This window comes from Rhodotorula toruloides, assembly GCF_000320785.1.
Source record: "Rhodotorula toruloides NP11 unplaced genomic scaffold Scaffold47, whole genome shotgun sequence".
Taxonomy (NCBI): domain Eukaryota; kingdom Fungi; phylum Basidiomycota; class Microbotryomycetes; order Sporidiobolales; family Sporidiobolaceae; genus Rhodotorula; species Rhodotorula toruloides.
The window spans coordinates 1-19,598 of record NW_015623007.1 but is presented as its reverse complement, the minus strand read 5'-3'; the positions used below and the strand labels follow the sequence as shown (position 1 = coordinate 19,598).

At 62.9% G+C, this 19,598-nt stretch overlaps 8 protein-coding genes across 8 annotated transcripts; 5 read left to right on the top strand and 3 right to left on the bottom strand.

Annotated features, from left to right (window-relative positions):
* Positions 1 to 44: 44 nt before the first annotated feature.
* On the top strand, positions 45 to 2,179 carry RHTO_06671 (aldose 1-epimerase; the record flags this gene model as incomplete). Its single annotated transcript, XM_016420331.1, has 9 exons — positions 45 to 396; positions 497 to 571; positions 634 to 720; positions 805 to 972; positions 1,059 to 1,324; positions 1,412 to 1,556; positions 1,635 to 1,734; positions 1,817 to 2,033; positions 2,117 to 2,179. The coding sequence occupies 9 exons, from the start codon at positions 45 to 47 to the stop codon at positions 2,177 to 2,179; spliced, it is 1,473 nt and encodes a 490-aa protein (XP_016269245.1).
* Positions 2,180 to 2,533: 354 nt separating this feature from the next.
* Positions 2,534 to 3,800, top strand: RHTO_06670 (uncharacterized protein; the record flags this gene model as incomplete). The annotated part of the gene is made up of 7 exons (XM_016420330.1): positions 2,534 to 2,791; positions 2,867 to 2,905; positions 2,967 to 3,020; positions 3,131 to 3,340; positions 3,403 to 3,441; positions 3,502 to 3,564; positions 3,624 to 3,800. The coding sequence occupies 7 exons, from the start codon at positions 2,534 to 2,536 to the stop codon at positions 3,798 to 3,800; spliced, it is 840 nt and encodes a 279-aa protein (XP_016269244.1).
* Positions 3,801 to 4,095: 295 nt separating this feature from the next.
* Positions 4,096 to 4,798, top strand: RHTO_06669 (uncharacterized protein; the record flags this gene model as incomplete). Its single annotated transcript, XM_016420329.1, has 4 exons — positions 4,096 to 4,317; positions 4,374 to 4,412; positions 4,471 to 4,527; positions 4,577 to 4,798. 4 exons carry the CDS (start codon positions 4,096 to 4,098, stop codon positions 4,796 to 4,798), a joined length of 540 nt encoding a protein of 179 aa, XP_016269243.1.
* Positions 4,799 to 5,241: 443 nt separating this feature from the next.
* Positions 5,242 to 7,667, top strand: RHTO_06668 (Ran-binding protein; the record flags this gene model as incomplete). Its single annotated transcript, XM_016420328.1, has 7 exons — positions 5,242 to 5,740; positions 5,808 to 5,930; positions 5,999 to 6,059; positions 6,123 to 6,355; positions 6,436 to 6,560; positions 6,616 to 7,417; positions 7,519 to 7,667. 7 exons carry the CDS (start codon positions 5,242 to 5,244, stop codon positions 7,665 to 7,667), a joined length of 1,992 nt encoding a protein of 663 aa, XP_016269242.1.
* Positions 7,668 to 7,810: 143 nt separating this feature from the next.
* On the bottom strand, positions 7,811 to 8,295 carry RHTO_06667 (uncharacterized protein; the record flags this gene model as incomplete). Its single annotated transcript, XM_016420327.1, has 4 exons — positions 7,811 to 7,969; positions 8,028 to 8,084; positions 8,152 to 8,178; positions 8,245 to 8,295. 4 exons carry the CDS (start codon positions 8,293 to 8,295, stop codon positions 7,811 to 7,813), a joined length of 294 nt encoding a protein of 97 aa, XP_016269241.1.
* Positions 8,296 to 8,765: 470 nt separating this feature from the next.
* RHTO_06666 (uncharacterized protein) lies at positions 8,766 to 9,653 on the bottom strand (the record flags this gene model as incomplete). Its single annotated transcript, XM_016420326.1, has 5 exons — positions 8,766 to 8,957; positions 9,031 to 9,042; positions 9,113 to 9,184; positions 9,276 to 9,314; positions 9,378 to 9,653. 5 exons carry the CDS (start codon positions 9,651 to 9,653, stop codon positions 8,766 to 8,768), a joined length of 591 nt encoding a protein of 196 aa, XP_016269240.1.
* Positions 9,654 to 9,839: 186 nt separating this feature from the next.
* RHTO_06665 (cleavage and polyadenylation specificity factor subunit 1) lies at positions 9,840 to 15,847 on the bottom strand (the record flags this gene model as incomplete). The annotated part of the gene is made up of 19 exons (XM_016420325.1): positions 9,840 to 10,014; positions 10,078 to 10,207; positions 10,273 to 10,404; positions 10,463 to 10,610; positions 10,668 to 10,967; positions 11,032 to 11,173; positions 11,233 to 11,311; positions 11,366 to 11,558; positions 11,614 to 12,042; positions 12,099 to 12,284; positions 12,347 to 12,888; positions 12,948 to 13,104; positions 13,182 to 13,376; positions 13,436 to 13,498; positions 13,611 to 13,813; positions 13,888 to 15,124; positions 15,184 to 15,264; positions 15,338 to 15,496; positions 15,659 to 15,847. 19 exons carry the CDS (start codon positions 15,845 to 15,847, stop codon positions 9,840 to 9,842), a joined length of 4,740 nt encoding a protein of 1,579 aa, XP_016269239.1.
* Positions 15,848 to 16,171: 324 nt separating this feature from the next.
* RHTO_06664 (vacuolar protein 8) lies at positions 16,172 to 19,321 on the top strand (the record flags this gene model as incomplete). Its single annotated transcript, XM_016420324.1, has 9 exons — positions 16,172 to 16,199; positions 16,388 to 16,471; positions 16,816 to 17,052; positions 17,200 to 17,322; positions 17,545 to 17,919; positions 18,136 to 18,344; positions 18,402 to 18,567; positions 18,799 to 18,921; positions 18,984 to 19,321. The coding sequence occupies 9 exons, from the start codon at positions 16,172 to 16,174 to the stop codon at positions 19,319 to 19,321; spliced, it is 1,683 nt and encodes a 560-aa protein (XP_016269238.1).
* Between the last annotated feature and the right edge of the window lie 277 nt (positions 19,322 to 19,598).

Here is a 19,598-nt window from a genome sequence, read left to right as displayed (position 1 = left end):
CTGGCAGGGCTGTTCGAGTGCTCACTGGACTCGAAACGACGACGATGCTGCAACGCGTCTTGCACCGGCTGCAAACGACGCGGGTGTCGCTCCCCACCACCGACTCCTCGCCTTCATCGTCCCTCCTTGCGTCCAACATCCGCACAGACGAGCGAAGGCGCACGAATGCACCCTTGTCGACTCTCCTCAGCGCCATCCTCCTGCCCGGCGCACTCCTCGCCTTGTCGCTCCTCACCCTCGTCTACCTCCTTCCCTCGGCACAAGACACTCTCGAACCGGGAAAGGGCAAGGGAGACTGGAAGCACAGGAACGGCAGCAACGTCGACGTTTTTGAGCGGTTCTGGATTAGCACGAAGGAACCTGGGACGGGAAGGGAGGCCAAGGCTGCGTTCATCGGTGCGTCTCGCTGAAGCGGGACTGTTCTCGCGGGCTGGCCGTCTGTCGAGCCTCGCGAGATGAAAGTTCCAGGTCGAGCTCATACTCAACTTTGTTACAGCCCTCGGCGCGACCATGACCGACTTCCTCCTCACCAACTCGCCCTCCGCTTCTCCAATCGACCTCGTCCTCGGCTGTCAGTCTCCCCGTCCGTTTCGCGGCCTCCTTAGTTATAGACTGACGGCTGACGCGATGCAGACGAGAACACCACGTCGTACCTGACCGCCGAACAGAACGCCTACTTTGGCGCCGTGGTCGGCCGGTACGCGAACCGCATTGCGAACGGTGCGTTTCGCGCGGCTCTTTGCCCTCCCCATCTTCATGACCCTGAAGCGGACGACAGCTAACCCGTGCCGACCGCGTGCACAGCGTCTTTCACCGACCCCTCAACCGGGCAAACGACTCACCTCCCCGCCAACGAACGCGGCAAGACCACCCTGCACGGCGGCACGAGCGGCTACTCCCGCGCCGGGTGGAAAGTGCGCGAGAGGACGGGTGACAAGGTGGTGTTTAGCTTGAGGGACGAGGGGGCGGAAGGTGTGTTCGGTGCTGGCTTGCTTCGGCGGCCTCTTCCTGTATGGGCGAGACGAGCTGATTAGCGCTGGAGGATGTCAATCGCACAGGCTTCCCCGGGACGGTGATCACCACCGCCACCTACACCCTCCTCCACACTCCCATCCGGCTGCGCACCCAGTTCTTCTCCCGCGTCCTCCCCTCCAACTCGTCCTCCTCCGCCTCTGCCCGAACACCAATCATGCTCTCGTCGCATACGTATTGGAACCTCGATGGCTTCCAGCGGGATTTGGGCGGGAAGGGGGGAAGTGGACGGGCGGAAGAACATGAAGTTTGGGTAGAGGCGGAGAAGCGGGTCGAGGTGGATGATGATCTAGTGCGTTCTTTGTCTTGCTTCCGTATCGTATTGTGTGTCTCTTTTGCGCACGCTCGGACTGATACGCGGCTACGACGACGAGCGCAGATCCCGACAGGTCGCATCGTCTCGATCCCGCCAAACTCGGCATGCGACTTCTACTCCTCCTCCACATCTTTCTCACCGCCGGTCCAAGCGCCGACGCTCGGCGAGAAGCTGGAGATGGACGAGATGCGCGGGCTGTGCGGACCTGGTGCGTCGCTCACTTAGCTTGCGGCTTGCTCTCCTTTCTCGGGGACTCAGCTGATCGGCGAGATTGGTGACGGTACAGGATGTACCGGTCTCGACACGGCTTTTGTGCTCAGCCGGTCGGAGAGGGACGTCGAGAAGGACGTCGTCATGCGGATGCAAAGTCGGGCGAGCGGCATTCGGTGCGTCTCGCTTTCGCGTCTTTCTCGCTTTGACCGGCGTCCAGAGGAATGAGATTGACGACGTCCCAATGCTGGCGCACAGCATGGACATCCGCACGAACCAGCCCCTCATCCACCTCTTCTCCTCCTCGACCTTCTCGCCCACCTCCTCGAGCGGCTTCCCCCGCAAACCCTCACATCTTCCCGCCGGCGAGCTCGCGGAGGATGAGCGGTACTATCCGCGGTATGGGGCGCTCGCGATCGAGCAGGAGGGATGGATTGATGCGGTGCATCACGCGGAGGAATGGGGAGTGGATCCGGTGCGTCTACGTTCGCCTTTTCTTGCAACTTTTCCGGTGTCGGCGCGACGACGAACTGATGGAGGTGCGGTGCGGGAGCGCAGTTCTACTCGCCCGAACGGCCGTACTCGTGGTGGAGCGAGTACGAGTTCTCGCAGCTCGACTAGCCTACGCCGCGTCGCCTGCTCCACTCGCCCGCTCCACTCGCCTCTCGAGGCAGCCTCTCCAGCACTATGTATCCCTCGGCGACGACATTTGTACCAGTACCTGCATCGACACTTACCTCTTGCTCTTACCCGAGCGGGCTGCCTTCCACGCTTGCAGTCGTGGATCTTTCTGCGGATCGCAATCTGCGAACGGCGACGTCGGCGCTTCTCCGAGCTTTCGTCGCGAGGAGACCGGACAACCGGAGTTGACCGGAGGTTGTACGGAACATCCTCGGAGCGCCCGCAAACGGTCTCTCTCCTTCCTTTCACTCTCTCCTCTCGTTCCGTCACCTGCTACTGTATCTTCGCCCCGCCATGTCTCGCGACTGGCTTGCCGCGTTCGAATGCCTCTTCTCCGTCATCTCGCTCGACCTCCCTCACGAAGTCGCCGCTCGGCACGGAGTCGTGGAGACTATTCGTCAGTGGAAGGAGCGCATGCCCCATCTGCTCGTGAATGAGCGCTATCACTTTGAGGGCGAGCACGAGGCGGCTGGAATCCGCGCGCTACATCTCACGCTTGTCGCCTGCGCTAAGGCAATTGAAGGGCAAGACATTGATCCCCTCAGGTCATTGGTACGTCCACGCTTTTTCTCCATCGCTCGATGCGGTGCCGCCGCTGACGGCGCCGCTGACGCCCGTTCTGAACAGCCGACGGCCTCGCAGCTCGTGTCCGTCTTGGAGACAGCGGTGCGTCCCCCTCACTATCCCGCATCTCTCAGCTGCTGACATTCGGAGGTCCGGCGAGCAGCGGCCACTCCAGCTTGTCCACCTCGAATGGCAGATGCGAACCGAGGCATGCCGCGTGAGTTCAGCTATCCGCCGTTCCCCGTGGCCTCTTACGAGCTGACGATACGCCTGCGCGTTCCCTTGCTTGGTCACTAGAGTCACTTCGGAGACACTATCTCCACCCAGCTCGTCAACTCTCGACCGACGCACTACATCGACGGCACCGCCATCACCGTCCTCGCCTGGCGTGCATGGTTGAATGCAGCCGACGCTGGCACTCTGTCGCACTCGGTTCGGCAAGCTACGCACCGTCCGGCTCGCGAAACCACCATCTTTGCCACGATCCGGTGGATGTACTACGCCCTCTGGTGCCAGCGCATTACTCTCGAGACGATGGTGAGCGCGTTCACCTATTCCGCATGCTCATAACATTCTGACAAGTCTCGGAGCTGGATCAGCCCAGTCACGAAACCTTGTTGAGCTCTATCCGACAAAATGTGCGTGCATTTCCATCTGCGTGCCGGTATCTTCTCTCCTTCCGCATGCTACTCCTGCAGACGGTCCTCATCTTTGGTGCAACGCGGGGCGAGGTTGGCTGGGCCAACAAAGTCGGCATCGATGTAAGCGGAACCCACCTTCTCCCACACCGGTGCTCTGCTAAGTCACGTCTCTCCTGCAGGTTGCCTTCCTTCACCCTCGAATGCTCCACGAAATGGGCAAGCTGGGTCACAGCGCCCCGCCTGCCATTCTTCAACCGCAGCCACAGCTCACCGGCCATACCGGCTGGCAAGAGCGTTCGCTCCTCAAGCCCCGCCTCGGGTTCCGCACGCGCAAGATCTATGGGGTGGATGCGTAGACGGTACGAGGATCAAAGACACTTATAGCTTTGCAACGTCCTCGTGTGTCCCATGCTGCAACTCGCTGGGAGGCGCACGCCGCATGATTGCCTGCTGTCCGCTGGCTACGAGAGCGTGTCGAGGTGCTCCGACGGATTTGAGAAATACCCTGATAACAGCGTGCTTCGGCGGAGCGTTGTGCAACTTGTGCTGTAGCGAGTCCGTGGCGAGTCCGCGGCAAGTCCGATCGTCCGCGACCTCCTCGTTCCCTTTCCCTCCCTCCTGCTCCTTGGTCCTGCCTCCTCCCGCACAAACATGTCGGCTGTCCCACCAGACTACGCGCAGAGGACGCTGGCCGCGCTAGTCGCACGTGAACCGCACCTCCAGACCTGGCGAGACAGTCTTGATGTCGAGGAGATCCAGCAGGCGCTGGCGCGGGGCGGGCGAAACGCTGTACAAGACTTTGTCATCTCTGTCGCCCTTTTGAGGATTGCAGGGTCTCCGTCATCCATCGTCAAGCGTGGTGAACCGGTCCTGGTGCGTTCGTCACCTTGGTTGTCCGCCTTCAACGAGCTGATCGAAACTAAGCACAGCCGAACACGCACGACCTGGTGGCAGCCATCGAAGCTAGGGTACGTCGCTGTTCCAGCGGAGCACGAGACCGAAGACTGAAATTGCGCCGCGAAACAGCGTCTCCTGATCTTCAACCTCCCTGCCGCCTTCGTTCAGCACGCCATCCAGACGATCGTGCGTCTCACTTGACCTTCAACAACGCCGCTGACCGTGCGCTCCACAGCAACGCGGCTTCGAGGCGCAAGCGCGCAAAGCCAACGCCACGAATGCGTCCGCGCTGTGGGCTCTGAGCAACGCGGCCGTCAACCCCGAGCTGTGGATGCTCAGCGAGGCTGCCAATGCTGGGCAGCAGCACTCGCTCCTCAAGCCGTCGATCGGGCGTCGAGTCGCGAGGATGCACGGAACGACGAAGGAGGACTGGGAGAGGCGCGCGAGGGCTTTCTGAGCGGGTGGGCGGCGTTGGGAGGCAGGAAGGTAGACTGCGGTGTATGTCGAGCACTCTGCGGCCAGTCCAGACACGCTGCGAGACGAGCAAGTCGGCGGCGAGATGAGGAGCAAGAGGGGAACAAGCGGAGTGAGCATCGCTTGGGGCGCTGCGAGCACGCTACGATAGGCTCTTGAAAGCTTTTGGAGCGAGAGAAGCAGGCCAGCTTGTCCGTCAGAGCGCGAGCAGGGTGGTGTAGGAGGTCGAGAGATGAGAATCGCTCGCTCGCTCTCGACACCACGGCTCGACTCGGCTGGAAGCTTGCTGCAGCAGTGCTATACCTTCTTCTCGACACAGGACCATCGCCTGAACGACCGCCAGCTCTTTCCCGTCGTCGCCTCGCTCTTCCCCCACCTCCTCACGCCTCGCGACCGTCATTGACCCGGAAACAGCGACGACGAGGGATGTCGACTCTGCGAGACTACTTCCCAGCCGCCACTGCACACCGCCACTCGCCCAGCCAACCCGCACACTCCGTCTCAGGACCGAACCTCCTCCCCGTCTCGCCTCGCAGATCACACTCGTCCCTCCCTTCCATCGGCTCGAGCACCCGCGACGGCATGAATATCGCGGCGAGCTTTCCCGTACCGAGATACCTGCGGCATGCGAGCCTGTACGAGGGCAGGTTCGAGACGGTGCCCCGACTTCTCGTCGACGAGGGGGTTCCGGCGTTCGACGAGATGAGCGCGACTTCGAGCGCGAAAGGGAAAGGTCGAGCATCGTTGTCGCTTGCTCTCGGGGTCGGCGATTCGATGGCGAGCACGAGCGCCAGCGCCAGCGCACGATCATCCGGTGTCGACCCCTCTCCCGTCCCGCCTATCCTCCTGCCAACCTGCTGGGATGCCGACGACCGCTGCTCCCTTCTCGAGATCACGAGCGACCGGATGGGCGTCTCTTTCGCCGGTGCGTTGCGCGCGCTCTTTCCTCCCCCTCCGATTCAGGGTGCTGACTTTTGCTGCCGGTCGTGCAGGATCCGCAAAGTACGGCGACCGAGACGCTGCAGCGATACGAGCGAACAGGCCTGTCCCGCCACAAGCGGGCATCTACTACTACGAGGTGACGATTCTCGACAAGGGCGTGAGCGGGTACATCGGTACGTTCACGTCTTCCGGACTCAGACGGTCTACAGGCAGCTGACTAACCGGCATCGAACGCGTCTAGGCATTGGCCTCAGTCACAGGACTGTCTCGCTCTCGCGGCTGCCTGGATGGGAGGACAAGTCGTGCGTTGCCGATCCTTCTTCAGCTTCCACCGCCGGATCTCGCTCACCTGCTTTCGCCCACAGGTACGGCTACCACGCCGACGACGGCCGCGCTTTCTGCTCGCAAGGCACCGGCGAACCCTTCGGTCCGACCTTCACGACCGGCGACGTGATTGGCTGCGGCGTCGACTGGACGGGCGCGGGACCGCCTGTCACGGACAAGGAGCGGAGCGGGCTGCGAGGCGCGGCGGCGAAGGAAGCGGCGGCGAAGGGTGGAGGCGGGAGGGCGTTCTTTACCAAGAATGGCGAGTTCATCGGTGCGTCAGCAGTTCGTCGGATTGGATCAGGCTGTAACCACGTTAGACGATGCGCTAACGATTCTTCGCTACCCTCGCAGGCTACGCCTTTTGCAACCTGCAAGGCAAGCTGTACCCGACCGTCGGCCTGCGGACGCCGAACGAGGCGATCCGCGTCAACTTTGGCAACGAGCCATTTCGCTTCGACATCGAGGGCCTCGTTCTCGTGCGTGTCTATCACGACTGCCAGATGTCGCTAGCTTATGCCTCTGGACCCGCAGGAACGGAAACGAACGATTCTTTCCCGCCTCGCCTCGACCCCGCTCGCTTCGACGTCCTTTCTTCCCTCTCCCGCTCCGCCCATCCCCGCTCTCCTGCCGCCAACGCCGCAGGACCGGCTACACGAGACTCTCCAAGCCGTCATCTCCGCCTACCTCGTCCACCATGGCTACGCCGAGACTGCTCGCGCCTTTACCGAACAGATCAGCGAGGAACGGCTTGAACGGGCGCAAGGCCTCTTGCCGAGTACTGCACCTGCGACTACTACGAGGCCTCCCGCTTCGACCGACTCGGACGACCTCGTCGCCTCGATCGCTGCCTCGTCCGCCTTGCGAAGCGAGATCCGACAAGCGGCCTTGTCTGGCACGGGCGCCGAGCGAGCCCTCGCGCTCGTCCAGGAGCACTACCCTACGGCCTTCGCTGACGAGGCCGACTCGCGCGAGGAGGACGGCGGCGTGTTGTTCAAGATGCGGTGCCGAGTCTTCATCGAGAAGGTCGTCGAGTGGAGTCGGGCGAACCGCGATCCTGCGGCAATGGAGAGCGAAGATGCAGGTGACATCTCGATGGACGGCGAGGCGGGTGCAGCGGAGACGATCGCGCTCGACTCGCTCCTCGCGCTCGGCCAGTCGCTTCACGCGCAGTACTCGGCGGACCCGCGCCCGGTTGTCCGAGCCGAGCTGCAGGCTGTGCTTGGACTGATGGCGTACCGCGACCCGGAGAACGAGGCGACGGGGAGGACGAGGGAGCTTGTCGGCAAGGCGGAGCGGGAGAAGGTGGCGGACGAGCTGAATCGGGCGGTCTTGCGTGCGTTCGCGGCTTTCTCCTGTCTTCCCATTCCGCCCGACAGCTCAGCGCTGCTTTTCACACTCACCTAATGCTGACTCGCTTGCTGCTCTTGACCGTAGGCGCCGCCAACCTTCCGCCCGTCCCTGCTCTCGAAGCCCTCTACCGCCACGCGTCCGCCTCGATCCAGCTCGCCGGCGACGTCGGATGCGGGAGTGCAGCGATGGTCGACGTGCGGAGTGAGGTGCTCGGCGACTTGACCGGTGCGTGAGCGAGACAGGTCGTCGCTCGTGAAGGACGGCGTACAGGTGTTGTTGTTTGATCGAGACTTCTTTGCACTTTTATCGCTCTACCGCTCTAGTCTGTCGCCGGGAGTACCGCTGCATTCCTGCTGCCCCTTTCATGACCTGTCGCTCAAAACGCCCTCGCCTGCCTCTCCCACCGCTGCTTTGTCGTCCCGTGCATGAGCGCGACCCGACGGCTGATCTCTGGCTTGAGCAGCGAGTGTTGCTGACTCATCCCGACGAGAGTGCGTGCCGCCGCTTCCGCTTGCTGGTTTGCGACTCGCCCTTGCTACGAAAGGAGGAGCAGTCAGCTTCAGGCGTACACTGTAGGACTACGAGTGACTCACGAGGTGTGCACGGATGACGTGCACTTCCGAATCGGTCAACCCAAAGTGCAATGGAGTCTGCGAGTGCGAAGAGAGCGAAGTCCTCAGTGGCAGCATTAACCCGAATCACCCGCCAAACATACACAGCTGGTGATTGCCGAGATGAAGTCGTCTGTCGATGGCCGACCGTAGAAACCGTCAGTCTGGCAAGGGAGGAGGAAAGAAGGCGGTAGCGCACCAGAGCTGTGAGACGACCAGTGTGGTAAGCGTGGGCGAGGCACTTTGCCATGACTGCGAGCGTCATTGAAGCGTCTCGAGGTGTCGCGCTTTGCTCAAGAGCTTGCTGGACTCTGGCATCGTCGATGGTTCGTCGCCAGGGAGCCAGGCCAGAGTCGTTGCGCGGAAGCGAGTTGAGGACGCTCGAAGCGTAACGAGGTGCGACGGCGCTCATCGAGTTCGATGGAAGGGCACGAATGAGAGCGTACGGCGTGAAGCGAAGCGAGGAGGAACCCAGGAGCAAGCGAGTAGAACTGCGGACATTCCGCGGACCGGCTTCATCGACGTGAGGCAGCAGCGGCTTGGCAGCGCCTCTCAGATCTCAAAAGGGACTATATATGCGGTTGCACAACCTTACAGGGCACGCTCTTTGCAGCACGAACAAACAGCGTCCCCCTCTACTTCGGACCTTCCCAACTGACCTTTGCCGTACGATAGGCGCCGCTCTTGCGCCATTCTCGCCACTAGCGCGGACCGGATTCGCTAGAACGCCCTTGCCTGCCTCTGCCACCTCTCCTTGGTCGTCCCGTGCATCAAGGCGACACGGCGCGCAATTTCGGGCTTGACGAGCGACCGCTGGTTCGACGAGTTGTACTGGCCGTGGAAAGGGCCAAGGAAGCCGGGTAGGATGTAGTTCTCGTGCTCTGAGCTGACGTGGCGTGCTGTGGGACCAGCCTGTCGAGGAGAGAGTCGAAGGAGGCAAGTTGGTGATCTCGGACAACTTGAGAAGCGGCGGAACAAGGCTTACTGATCCTGCAGCCTGCAGTGGTCGCAGAGTGTCAACTCAGCTGTCCATCAACCCATGAGAAAACTGCACGCCGCCAACTCACAACTCGAGTTTGTGGTTCAGGATCCAGCCATCCTCCGTGCGGTCCGTAGTGCTGGTCAAAGACAAGTGGCCTCTGCAGGAGTGGCAAGCAACCAACATCTCAGTCAAGCGGAGCGCAAAGGTGCTGCTGTTCGTACCGCCGGAGGGAGAGCAGGTCGACGTACGCCGCTTCGCAAGACGCCGCACAGCTGGTCGGTGGTCGGCTGGAGGAGCAGACACGATCTTAGCGCAGGCTAGGACTTGACAGAATTAAGCATCTGACGCACCATCTGGCTGTCGTGGACGATCAAGCTGGCACGCAGAGGCTGGCGGCAAGCAGAGACGGTCTGTTTGAGCGCCTCGACATGCTTGCTGAAAACGCCCTCGTTCAAATCATACTCGAGCTGGATGTAGAGCTGAGTGAGCGGCTCGAGACTCTCGCTGCGCCACTTGGCGACGTCGACGTTGAATTGGAAGTTTGCCCGAGCGTCCCGCGCTGGCGCGAGGACGAGGATATTCCAGATGGCGTTGCGGGCGAGCTCGTAGGGCCGCTGAGCACTCATGGGGACTGTAGAGAAAGTCGAGAGGATCCGCGAGATATCCAAGGAAGGAGAGGCCTGAACGAGCGACGTTAGGGGGATGTTCCGCGGAGCGGCGGTCTGCTGGCCGATCCCGGTGCCGGCCGGGGCGGTCGCTTGGGCTGAGGACGAGGATTCGGGCTTAGGCTTAGTTGGCAGAACCAGTCCATTCTACTCGAATCCCCTCAGGTTCCGCAAGTTTGCGAGAACCGTGTCGGCGTCCGTACCGACCGCCTCAGCAAGCTCGACTTGCCGCTCGAGCGGGAGCATCTCGAAAGCCGCGAGGAGATCGCCGTCGAGGATGCCCTTGACGATTGCGCGCGAGACCGTGTCGTTCTTGACGATGCTGCCCGGGGAGAGCGGGTCAGGGAGGGCGTCACGAGAAGCGGAGACAAGCGACTAGACGCACCGGTACGCTCGAGGGTTGAGGCCGCCAAAGTGGAGGACATGCCGCGACATCAGAGCCTGCAGCGACTGGAGGCGGCGGAAGACGGCGTCGCGGACCGGGACGAGGGTAAAGAGCGAGCCGTCGAGCCCACCTGCGAGGCGAGAACCAGCTCAAGTCAGCACGGAATTCGTCAAGCGGAGGCGAGGGTGGACGCACCGTAGAGGATGCCGCTCTGCTTCGCGTCTTCGTTGGGCAAGTGCTTGGCAAAGAGCGTCGAGGCGATCGATTCCGCGCCAGCGTGATACTCTGTCCGGCACATCAAGCGTTGACCGGCGTGCGAGGCGATGTCTGCGCGCGAGGGGTGTGAGTACAACGGTTCTGGCGAGGCTGGGGCGAGAGCGCTCACTCGTTGGGTCGTACTCGAAGAGACGCAGGACACCCTTGTCGTCGTTGGAGACGAACGCGACCTTGCCCTCGTTGACGATAAAGTTCGAGCCTTCGACGCGGGACGGGCGGTAGTCGCGGCCGAGCATGACGAGTTTGTACGGGTCCTCCTGCAGAGTCAAAGCAATTTCAGCTGGCATCCCTCAATCGCGCACGGGTGGACGCACCTGGAACGCGACGAGCGAGATGCTCTGCTGCTCGTCGCCGATGAGGAGGAAGTTCTTGAGCGCCGTCAAGCTCGTGACGTGCACGCCAACGTCTAGGAAGCCGACAGCGAGGAGGAACTCGTCCTGCTCGAACGCACGAGCGTACAACTTCTGGCCCATTGAGAGGAAAAGGTAGCCGTTCAGGTCGCAGACGTTGTTGACGGCCGCCTTGGCGTCTTCGAAGAAGAGGAGGCGAAGCTGATGGTCGAGGTGAGGCGTGGCGGGATGCGGGATGATCTGGACGACCTCGAAGACGTAGATCTGCGGGCGCGGTAGCGAGTTCAGTCAAGCTCTCCGGCGATGCAATCTGGTGGTCCGGACTCACGCCGCCCCGCGTCGCCAGGTCTTCTGCTCGGTGGATGGCGGTGCCGACGGCGATAAAGTCGCGAGTGCCGGTGCGCGTGCTCTTCGAAGCGAGGCTGACCGACTTCATCGAGGTGACGAACTCATTTTGGCGGAACTCGTAGCTGCGAGCGACGAGCATGGTCAATGATAGTTGCGGGCTCGCGAGAGACGGAAGACGCACCCGTGGATCGCCTGCCAAGAACCAGGAACGAGGAGCTCGAGCGTCGAGCGGTAGTTCATGGGCTCGAGCAGCTCGGGAGCTGTGGCGGACGTAGTCAGCCTCGCTCTCGCTGCAGATGTGCTCGCCCACTCACCCTGCTCCTTCCACAACGGGTTGCCCTCCTCGTCGAAAGCGACGAAGCGGGTCTTGTGCAGCGTCGCGCCAACGTACGTGCCCGAGTCAAGGTCAAAGGCGAGGTGGCCGTAGACGCGGTCCTTCGGGATGTGCGTGTATGGGATGACGGTGTCGAGCGAGAGGGCGGGCGGTAGTCGTGCAATCGAGAGGCCCTGCGACCGGAGGCGTCAGTTATGCGCGGTACAGGAAACGGAACGCGCTACACACCTCGCGAGTCTGCATCGCCAGCTCGTCACCCTCGACCGGTCCGCCACGCTCGTCCCGCTGCTGTCCGCCGCCAAGCTCGACGATGCCGTAGACACCCCGGTCCGAACTCTCGAAGCATCGCGCCGGACCATGGTCACCCTTGAGCACCCAGAACGCCTCTTCGCCCGAGAGGAACACGCCTGCGTGTCCGCCGATGCTGGAGAACGGGAGGCAGTCTCGCCGAGGCGAAGGGAGGTCGGAGGCGGCTGCGGCGCCCTTTCGTCGCAGAGGGGCGGAGGGAAGGTGTCGAACGAGGGTCTTGACGAAGCGGGCGGCGAGTCGGGGAGGTGGAGGAGCGGAAGCGTCCGAGGTAGGCGCGACTGAGTCGGGAACGGCGGAGAAGGAAGGGAACGCTTCGTAGACGGCGAGCTGGCCGCTCGTCAGCAGGATCTGCGGCGATCGTTCGTCAATGTGTGCACGCAGAGCCAGAGTCAAGTCGAACGCACCATAAGGTGGACCTTCTCGCGCCCCTTCCGCCCGACGTTCGCAACAAAGACACGCTCGACCTTGACGTCGTCCTGGTCGATGTTCTCGGCAATCACGCGGTCCTCAACGCCGTCCTCGATGACCTCGGGAAGGAGGGTGACGGCGGACGACGCAAAGATCTCGGTGCCGGAGGGCAGGAGGCGGATCTGCGGTCGGGAGACTTGGTCAGTTTCTGCGAACTTGTCCGGAGCACGGGGCGGAAGCGCACCCTCAAGTCGCCCTTCGCGTCCACCTCAGCGAGCCACTCCCACCGGTCCTGCGCCTCGCCGCCCATCTCCTGCGGCCGCACAATCCGGTCCTTCTCGACCTCCCCGCCTGGCGCCGCCTCGCTCGTCCCGTTCACGCCATTCGCCTTCGCATCCACCTTGCCCGAGCCGCCGTACAGGTCCTCCTCGTCCTCTTCCATCGCGTCGAGCGCGATGACGCCTCCTCCGTTCACCTGCTTCTTCGCCTTCTTCGCCGCCGGCCGCGCGTGGGGAACAAGATCCAGCTCGTCGCGGAAGACTGCGGCGCGCTTGCCGAGTCGGGTGTCGTCCGCTTCGGTCGAAGGGAGGACCGAGTCGAGCGGGAGGAGCTGCAGAGTCGAGGGGTCGAGGTGGTAGATGAGCGGTGTTGTGCGGGCTCGTGCGCCGCCGGTTGCGGTCGAAGGGGCGTGGATGACGAGGTAAGAGGAGGTCGAGGTGACATGCGGGTGGTGCGCGACGGCGTGGAGCGGGACAGGCAAGGCGAGGTTCTGCAACGCGTTCAGGTCTGCGAGCGGGAGGTGAGGTCAGTGCCGTCTTTGCTGTTCGAGTGTGGGAACGACGCACCCTGGTCGTAAATATTGATCGCTTCGCGCGAAACGGTGACGACCACCTGCCCGCCTGCCATCGCGAAGGCCGCGAGAGTCGAGACGTCCGGCTCTTCATGGACGAGCTGCAGGGCGGCGGTCGTGGCGGGCGTCGAGCCGGGGAATGGTCGGTAGAACTGTGCGAAAAGCAGACGGCACCCATCAGTTTCCCAGAAGGACAGAGAAGCTGAAGACCGCGGCGCGCTCAACGCACCAAAGTCCTCTCCTTGTCACTTCCCACCCACACCTCCTCCGTCCCCTCGGCCTCACTCATCGCCCTCGGCGCAAGCTTGAGCCTGCACAGTCCGACGGTCGGGACGAACGCAGCTGGTTCGAGTGAAGGATCGGTAGGAGGAGCGGCGGTGGATGGGAGGTGCAGGGCACGGCGCGAGGTTGGGTAGATTTGGCGCTGCGGGGCCAATTAGACGTCAGTTCGGAAAGCGGAGAGAGGAGGAGAAGGGAACACACGCGGAAGATGGTCAGGCCAGCGGTCTTGCCCGCTCCAGTTGCGGCAACGATCTCGGCGGGAGACTGCACGAGCCAGCATCAACGTCCGTCAGTCAGGTACGGCGCCTACTAGCCGGTACTCCGATTCCGCGAGATGAGCGCCCGGCAGCAACGACCCCGCTCCGAAGGAACGCACCTCATCATCCACCAACCCGCTCACCAAGCCCCTCACAGCCCCATACCCTGGCACCGTATCGCACACCTCGAGTCGTATTAGGTCGTCTGTCGCGGTCACGCTTGGCGAGGAGGAGGAGGCGGAGGGGGCGAGTTTGCGGAAGGAGGGGAGGCTGAAGGGTGTTTGTGCGGGCGGGGCGGAGGAGGTCGAGTCGCCGTAGATGTCTGCGCTCGTGCACAACGAGCCGTGAGCAGCGCGCCTCGGCGAGAAGAAGTAAGCGAGACTGGAAGGGACTCACCATCCTCATCCTCAAGCTCCATCCCATCGACCGCACCACCGCGCTCCTCCTCCTCCCTCTTCTCCACCACCTGCTCCCGCCTGTACGTCCCGCCGCCCCTCGTCCATCTCACAACCGCACTACTCCCCGTCTCGCTCCCGACGAACACCGCTCCCTCCCTCCCCTCTCCTTCTCCACCACCTTCTAGTCGGCGCAAGACACTCGATCCCCCACCCGCTACCAGACCCGCCTCTGCTATTTTCTCCAACTTGAGAGCCGAGACCGCTCGGCCTGTGAGGGTGAACGAGAGCTCGAGGACTGCGCCGGACCTGCACCATACGAGTGCGCGGGGGACCTCTTCGGCGTCCGAGGCGGGCGAGACGGGGGAGAGGAACTCGATTGTCGCGCCTTCCAATCCCTCGCCCTTCTCGCCCAGGGAGGGGTCCAACCGCGCTTCGTCTTCCATTCCTGCGGGTTTGCGCGCAGTAGGTCCAGCAGGCCAGTCCCTCGCAGCCCAGTGGTTCGCTTTGACGCCTACGATCCGTCCGGACTGGTCGACGTGCAGGATCGAGTTGGCTGTGAGGACGAGCGTGCCGCCGAGTGGGAGAGCAGAGGGGTACGGCGTCGGGTGGAGAGAGAGGGCGGTGTAAGGGAGTGAGGGCGAGGTCGAGATCACCACCGCCCTCGTCGGCGGTTCCTCGTCCGTTCCGTTCTCCGCCGGATCGCGCTTGAGGGCGGGTGAGAGCGTCACGAGGGACACCAAGAAGTTCGTCTGCAAGTGCTCGACCCTGCCGGCCCAGGACTGTTCGGGCGCGTACAAGATCGCGAGAGTGGGTTCGGTGAAACCGGGGAGAAACGACATGCTCGCGACGTTGCGGATCGGAGGGGGAGAAGTCGAGCCGGTTGTGAAGGCGTTCGAGGCGATTGATGTCGAGGCGGATGGGAGGGTCGAGGAACGCGCGGCGGATGTCAGTGAGGACGTCGCGTGCGTCGACGAGGCGGTCAAAGCAGCGAGCGGGAGGAGGTGCGAAGGAGCGTAGGGAATGCCCAGTTCTTCCGAGTCGCGCGCGTCCTGCAGACCCAGTCCTTCCCAGTCGAGTTCTTCGCCGAAGAAGGGGAGGAGGGCGAGCGTGCCGTCGCCGCCGGTGTTGGTGGGCAGGAGGAGGGCTGCGAGGCGGGTGAGGGAGGTCGACGAGTTCGAGGTCTGCGAGATGGGCGGGGTCGGGTCGACGGCGAGCAGCGTCGGTCGAGATTCGTCCTGCGCGCACACACCATCAGCTGAGAGCGGACGTGAATCGAGGACGCCTGTGCCCTCACCACCTGGGGCAGCTTTTCGAACGTGTGGAGCGAGACGGGCACCAAGTCGTGCGCCTCTTCGCTCCACTCCATCAGCGACATCTGCGCGCGCGCATAACTCAATCTCTCGTCAGTCTCACCTCCAAAGGACTGAAGGAGGGACGAATGAGCTTACCTTTGCATACTCGAACGCGACCAACAACCTCTCGCACCCGTCTCGCTTGGTCGAGAGGGTCTTGACTGCTTCGATGGCGGTGACGGTGCCGGGCAGGCGGCGGGTGACGAGGTGCGAGAGGGTGAAGCGGCGCGAGGAGGAGGACGAGGTGGGGAGTGTCTGCGCGGGCGAGGGGGGAGGGTCAGTTCGTCAGCTCGAATGCAGTACGAGCAGATGTAGGCCGACGATCTATCGCATGTCCTGGCCAGCGAAGATATCCCGGCCATGCTCCGTCCCTCGAGTTGACATCTCGCGAGAGTAGCGGAGAAGTGCGCGACCCACCTGCTCTGCCGCGCTGGCATGCTCTACGACCTCGTACACCCTGACGACGTTGTTCCTGGCCGTCACGAGATGTCCCCTCGCTCGTCTCGCGTTGTGTGAAGGCGAGGGCGGGGCGAGGGTGCACGAGACGGCGATGGATGCGCCCGAGGGAGGGACGGCGCTGCGGTGGATTGCCGTCAAGGGTGCCATCCCAGCCAAGGCTAGTCTCAGCTTGAGTCTCGAGCTGTGAGATGTGAGAGTGAGCGGGAGAAGAGGGGAAAGAGGGTCGGGATTACAAAGTTGATTACAACCGAGTTTGTATTCCAGCCCATTACAACCCACCGCGACTCCCTCGCTCGTACACTCTGTGCTTGGTCGCTGTGACTGCTTGTGCTTACTCTGTGTGTGTCGACTGCTCCGTAACCCAACGCGACACACGCTCCAACCCGCCAACTCGCGCTCCTCGCCCTCGTCGTCGTCCGCGTTCCCCTCCCGCTCCTCGTCGACCAGCTCGCTCGAACACAGCGCGACAGGATGGGCGTGTGCGCCTCGTGCTGCGGCGGTGAGCACATCCTTACATTCTCAGACTGACCCCAACACCGTCACTCGCTGCGCCCGCCGTTTCCCGCACTGACTCCTCTCTGATCTCCTCATCGCGTCCCGCCTTACCACACGCACACTCGCCAATGAACCCGACTACGCTCTCGTACTCGACTCGCGAACCACGCGAATACCGCCGCCGCCCTGCAGGCTCAAAGTCGTCGGCCCCGTACGAACCCCTCTTGCTCGACAACGAGCGCGAGGCCGTCGCAGACTTGTTGCAGTACCTCGAGAGTGCGTGCCAAGAGATCTCTCGCTCTGAGTTCTTGGAGTTCAGTGTAGGGGCGAGCCGCTGACCGTGTCCTTCCTCGGAATCTCCCTCTTCCTCATGGTCCCCCCCCTCTTCATCTACGATCCTGCTCGGCAACCTCCGCGACGCAATCCTTCTCTTCGCTTGCGCCTCATTCGACTGTACGACCCTCGACCTCCGCCCGAAACCGCCCCGCGTCCTTCCCACGCGAATCGCACGCTCGGGCAATCCTCCTCCCCTTCCCTCCGTATCCTCCTTCTCGCCTCTCCCAAACCTCCTCGCCGCTCTCTCTCTCCACCCATCCACTCCTCCGCTCTCGCGCGCGCAGACCGCTCCGCCACCAACTTTTTCACCGGCGACCCGCTGCGCGCTCTGTCGACCCTTTCCTACTCGGACAACGTCGACCTCCAACGCTCCGCCGCGCTCGCGTTCGCCGAAATCACCGAAAAGGACGTACAGGAAGTCTCGCGAGAGACGCTCGAGCCCATCTTGTTCTTGTTGAACAGCCATGATGTCGAGGTACAGCGGGCGGCGAGCGCGGCGTTGGGTAACTTGGCTGTCAATGGTGCGTGGCCGCGAGTCTCCATTCGTCCTGTCCTGTCGTCTTCTCGACAGTTGAGCGCGCTTATCGCGAGGCGCAGCGAGTGGATCAGCGCTGACTTGCTCTCCTCCTCCCTTCTCGCACTCGCTCTCGCTCGCTCTCGCGCCGCAGCCGAAAATAAGCTCACGATCGTCAAACTCGGAGGCCTCGAACCCCTCATCCGTCAGATGCTCTCGCCCAACGTCGAGGTCCAGTGCAACGCCGTCGGGTGCATCACAAATCTTGCGACGCATGGTGCGTTCGCAGGTCCTCTCCGCTCTTCCGGATGCTGGGGATGGCGCGGGCGGCGGGAAGCGGCGGGGAGGAAAGGTGCCCGTTGGGGGCTCTACGGCAGAAAGCTGACCGTCTTTCGTCCCGCCCCGTTCCCCTCCTTCGCCCTCCGCCGCAACTTCCCCAATCATCCCCCGCGCCTACCTCCTCGCCACTCGCCTCGCTTCACTGCACCCCGCCTCACAGACGAGAACAAGTCCCGCATCGCCCGCTCGGGCGCCCTCAACCCCCTCACCCGCCTCGCCAAAAGCAAGGACATGCGTGTTCAGCGTAACGCGACGGGTGCGTTATTGAATATGACGCACTCGGACGAAAACAGGCAACAACTCGTCGCTGCGGGCGCCATTCCCGTCCTCGTCTCCCTCCTCGGGTCGTCCGACACCGACGTCCAGTACTACTGCACCACCGCTCTCTCCAACATCGCCGTCGACGCCGACAACCGCCGCAAGTTGCAGCAGTCTGAGCCACGCCTCGTCGCCAACTTGATTGCGCTCATGGATTCCCCCAGCTTGAAGGTCCAGTGCCAGGCCGCGTTGGCGTTGAGGAACTTGGCGTCCGATGGTGAGTACCCGAGTCTGGCTTGTTCGGGCGCGGTGCAGTACGATGGGAGAGGTGGACTGTCGAGCCGGCGAGCAGCAGCGCGGTCGTCTGAATGCGTCGGAGAACTGACTTTGCCTCGACCTTCCTCTCCTTCCCCCCATCACTTCGCGCCTCGTGTCACCAACAACGCCTCTCCCTCGCCTCTCTCCTCGCACAACCCACCTCCCGCCCGCGCAGAAAAGTACCAAGTCGAGATCGTCAAGAACGGCGGCCTCCCCGCGCTCCTCCGCCTCCTCCGCTCGTCCTTCCTCCCCCTCGTCCTCTCCGCCGCCGCCTGCGTCCGAAACGTCTCTATCCATCCTGCGAACGAGTCGCCCATCATCGAGTCGGGCTTCTTGGCGCCGTTGATCGACTTGCTTGCGTACGACGAGAACGAGGAGGTTCAGGTGCGCCCGGTCGAGCTTCCTCGCGTTCGTCTAGCTGACCCGTCATCGCCCGCGCAGTGCCACGCCATCTCGACCCTGCGCAACCTCGCCGCGTCGTCAGAGTCGAACAAGCGCGCGCTCGTCGACGCGGGCGCGGCGGAGCGGATCCGCGACCTGGTCTTGCAGGTGCCCGTTGCTGTTCAGTCGGAGATGACTGCGTGTGCGGCAGTGCTTGGCTTGTCTGGTGCGTGCGAGGCGACCTTTCTCGGGACTTGGCGAGGAAACGAGGCTGACCTTTGCATCTTTCGTTTCCTCTTTGACTTCGACTCGCTTGCGACCTCGCCTTCATCCCTTCGCTAACATCATCACGATCGCCTGCTCATGGCCGACAACCACTCGTCACTGCTCGTGCTCCGCTCGCCCGCGCTCACCATCTCCCGCCTTTTCTTCGCCATCGCCTTTCACCCGCTCGCAGAGGACATCAAGGCCGAGTTGCTCGACCTCGGCATCCTCGAGGTGCTCATCCCTCTCACGGCATCGGCGAGCGTCGAAGTGCAGGGCAACGCGGCCGCGGCAATCGGAAACTTGTCGTCGAAGAGTTAGCCTCTTCCGAATCTTCGCCTCTTTTCCTCTCCCTCAATTGACTTTCTCCTTCCGCAGGCGACGACTACTCCGCCTTCGCATCGACTTGGCGCGAACCCGCAGGCGGGCTCGAAGGATACCTCACTCGTTTCCTCGAGTCTGAGGATTCCACATTCAGTCACATCTCGGTATGGACCTTAGTCCAGCTCCTCGAGTCCGGCGACGCCCAACTCGAGTCCCTCATCCGCTCCTCGTCCGCAATCCTCCCGCTCGTCCGCCGCCTCGCCGAAGCGCCACAGCCGTCGTCGGAGGCTTCGGACGATGAGGATGCAGAGTCGGGCGCGCGCGAGATTGCCGAGTTGGCGCGGTCGGCGGTCGAGTTGATCGAGGACGGCGGCGAGGTGGATGCACAGTAGTTTGGCGCGGTTGAGGGTGGATCCTTCTCCTTTCTCTCGCTTGATCAGTCCCTTTCTTCCTCTAGTTTCTCGTCCCTTTCTGTGATACTCGGCTCCTCTCTTCCGCACAATCGTAGCTTCTCGTCCTTGATGTAACTGTCCGTCGTTTGCGCCGTCGCCCCGCCCTAGCTGCGGCGAGCATTTCCTCGTCCTTCCTCCTCGCATTCGGCTTGCTTCGACCTCCCTCCGCCTTCGGCTCCCTTTACCCTCTCTCTGCCTCGCCTCGCCTCGCTCTCCC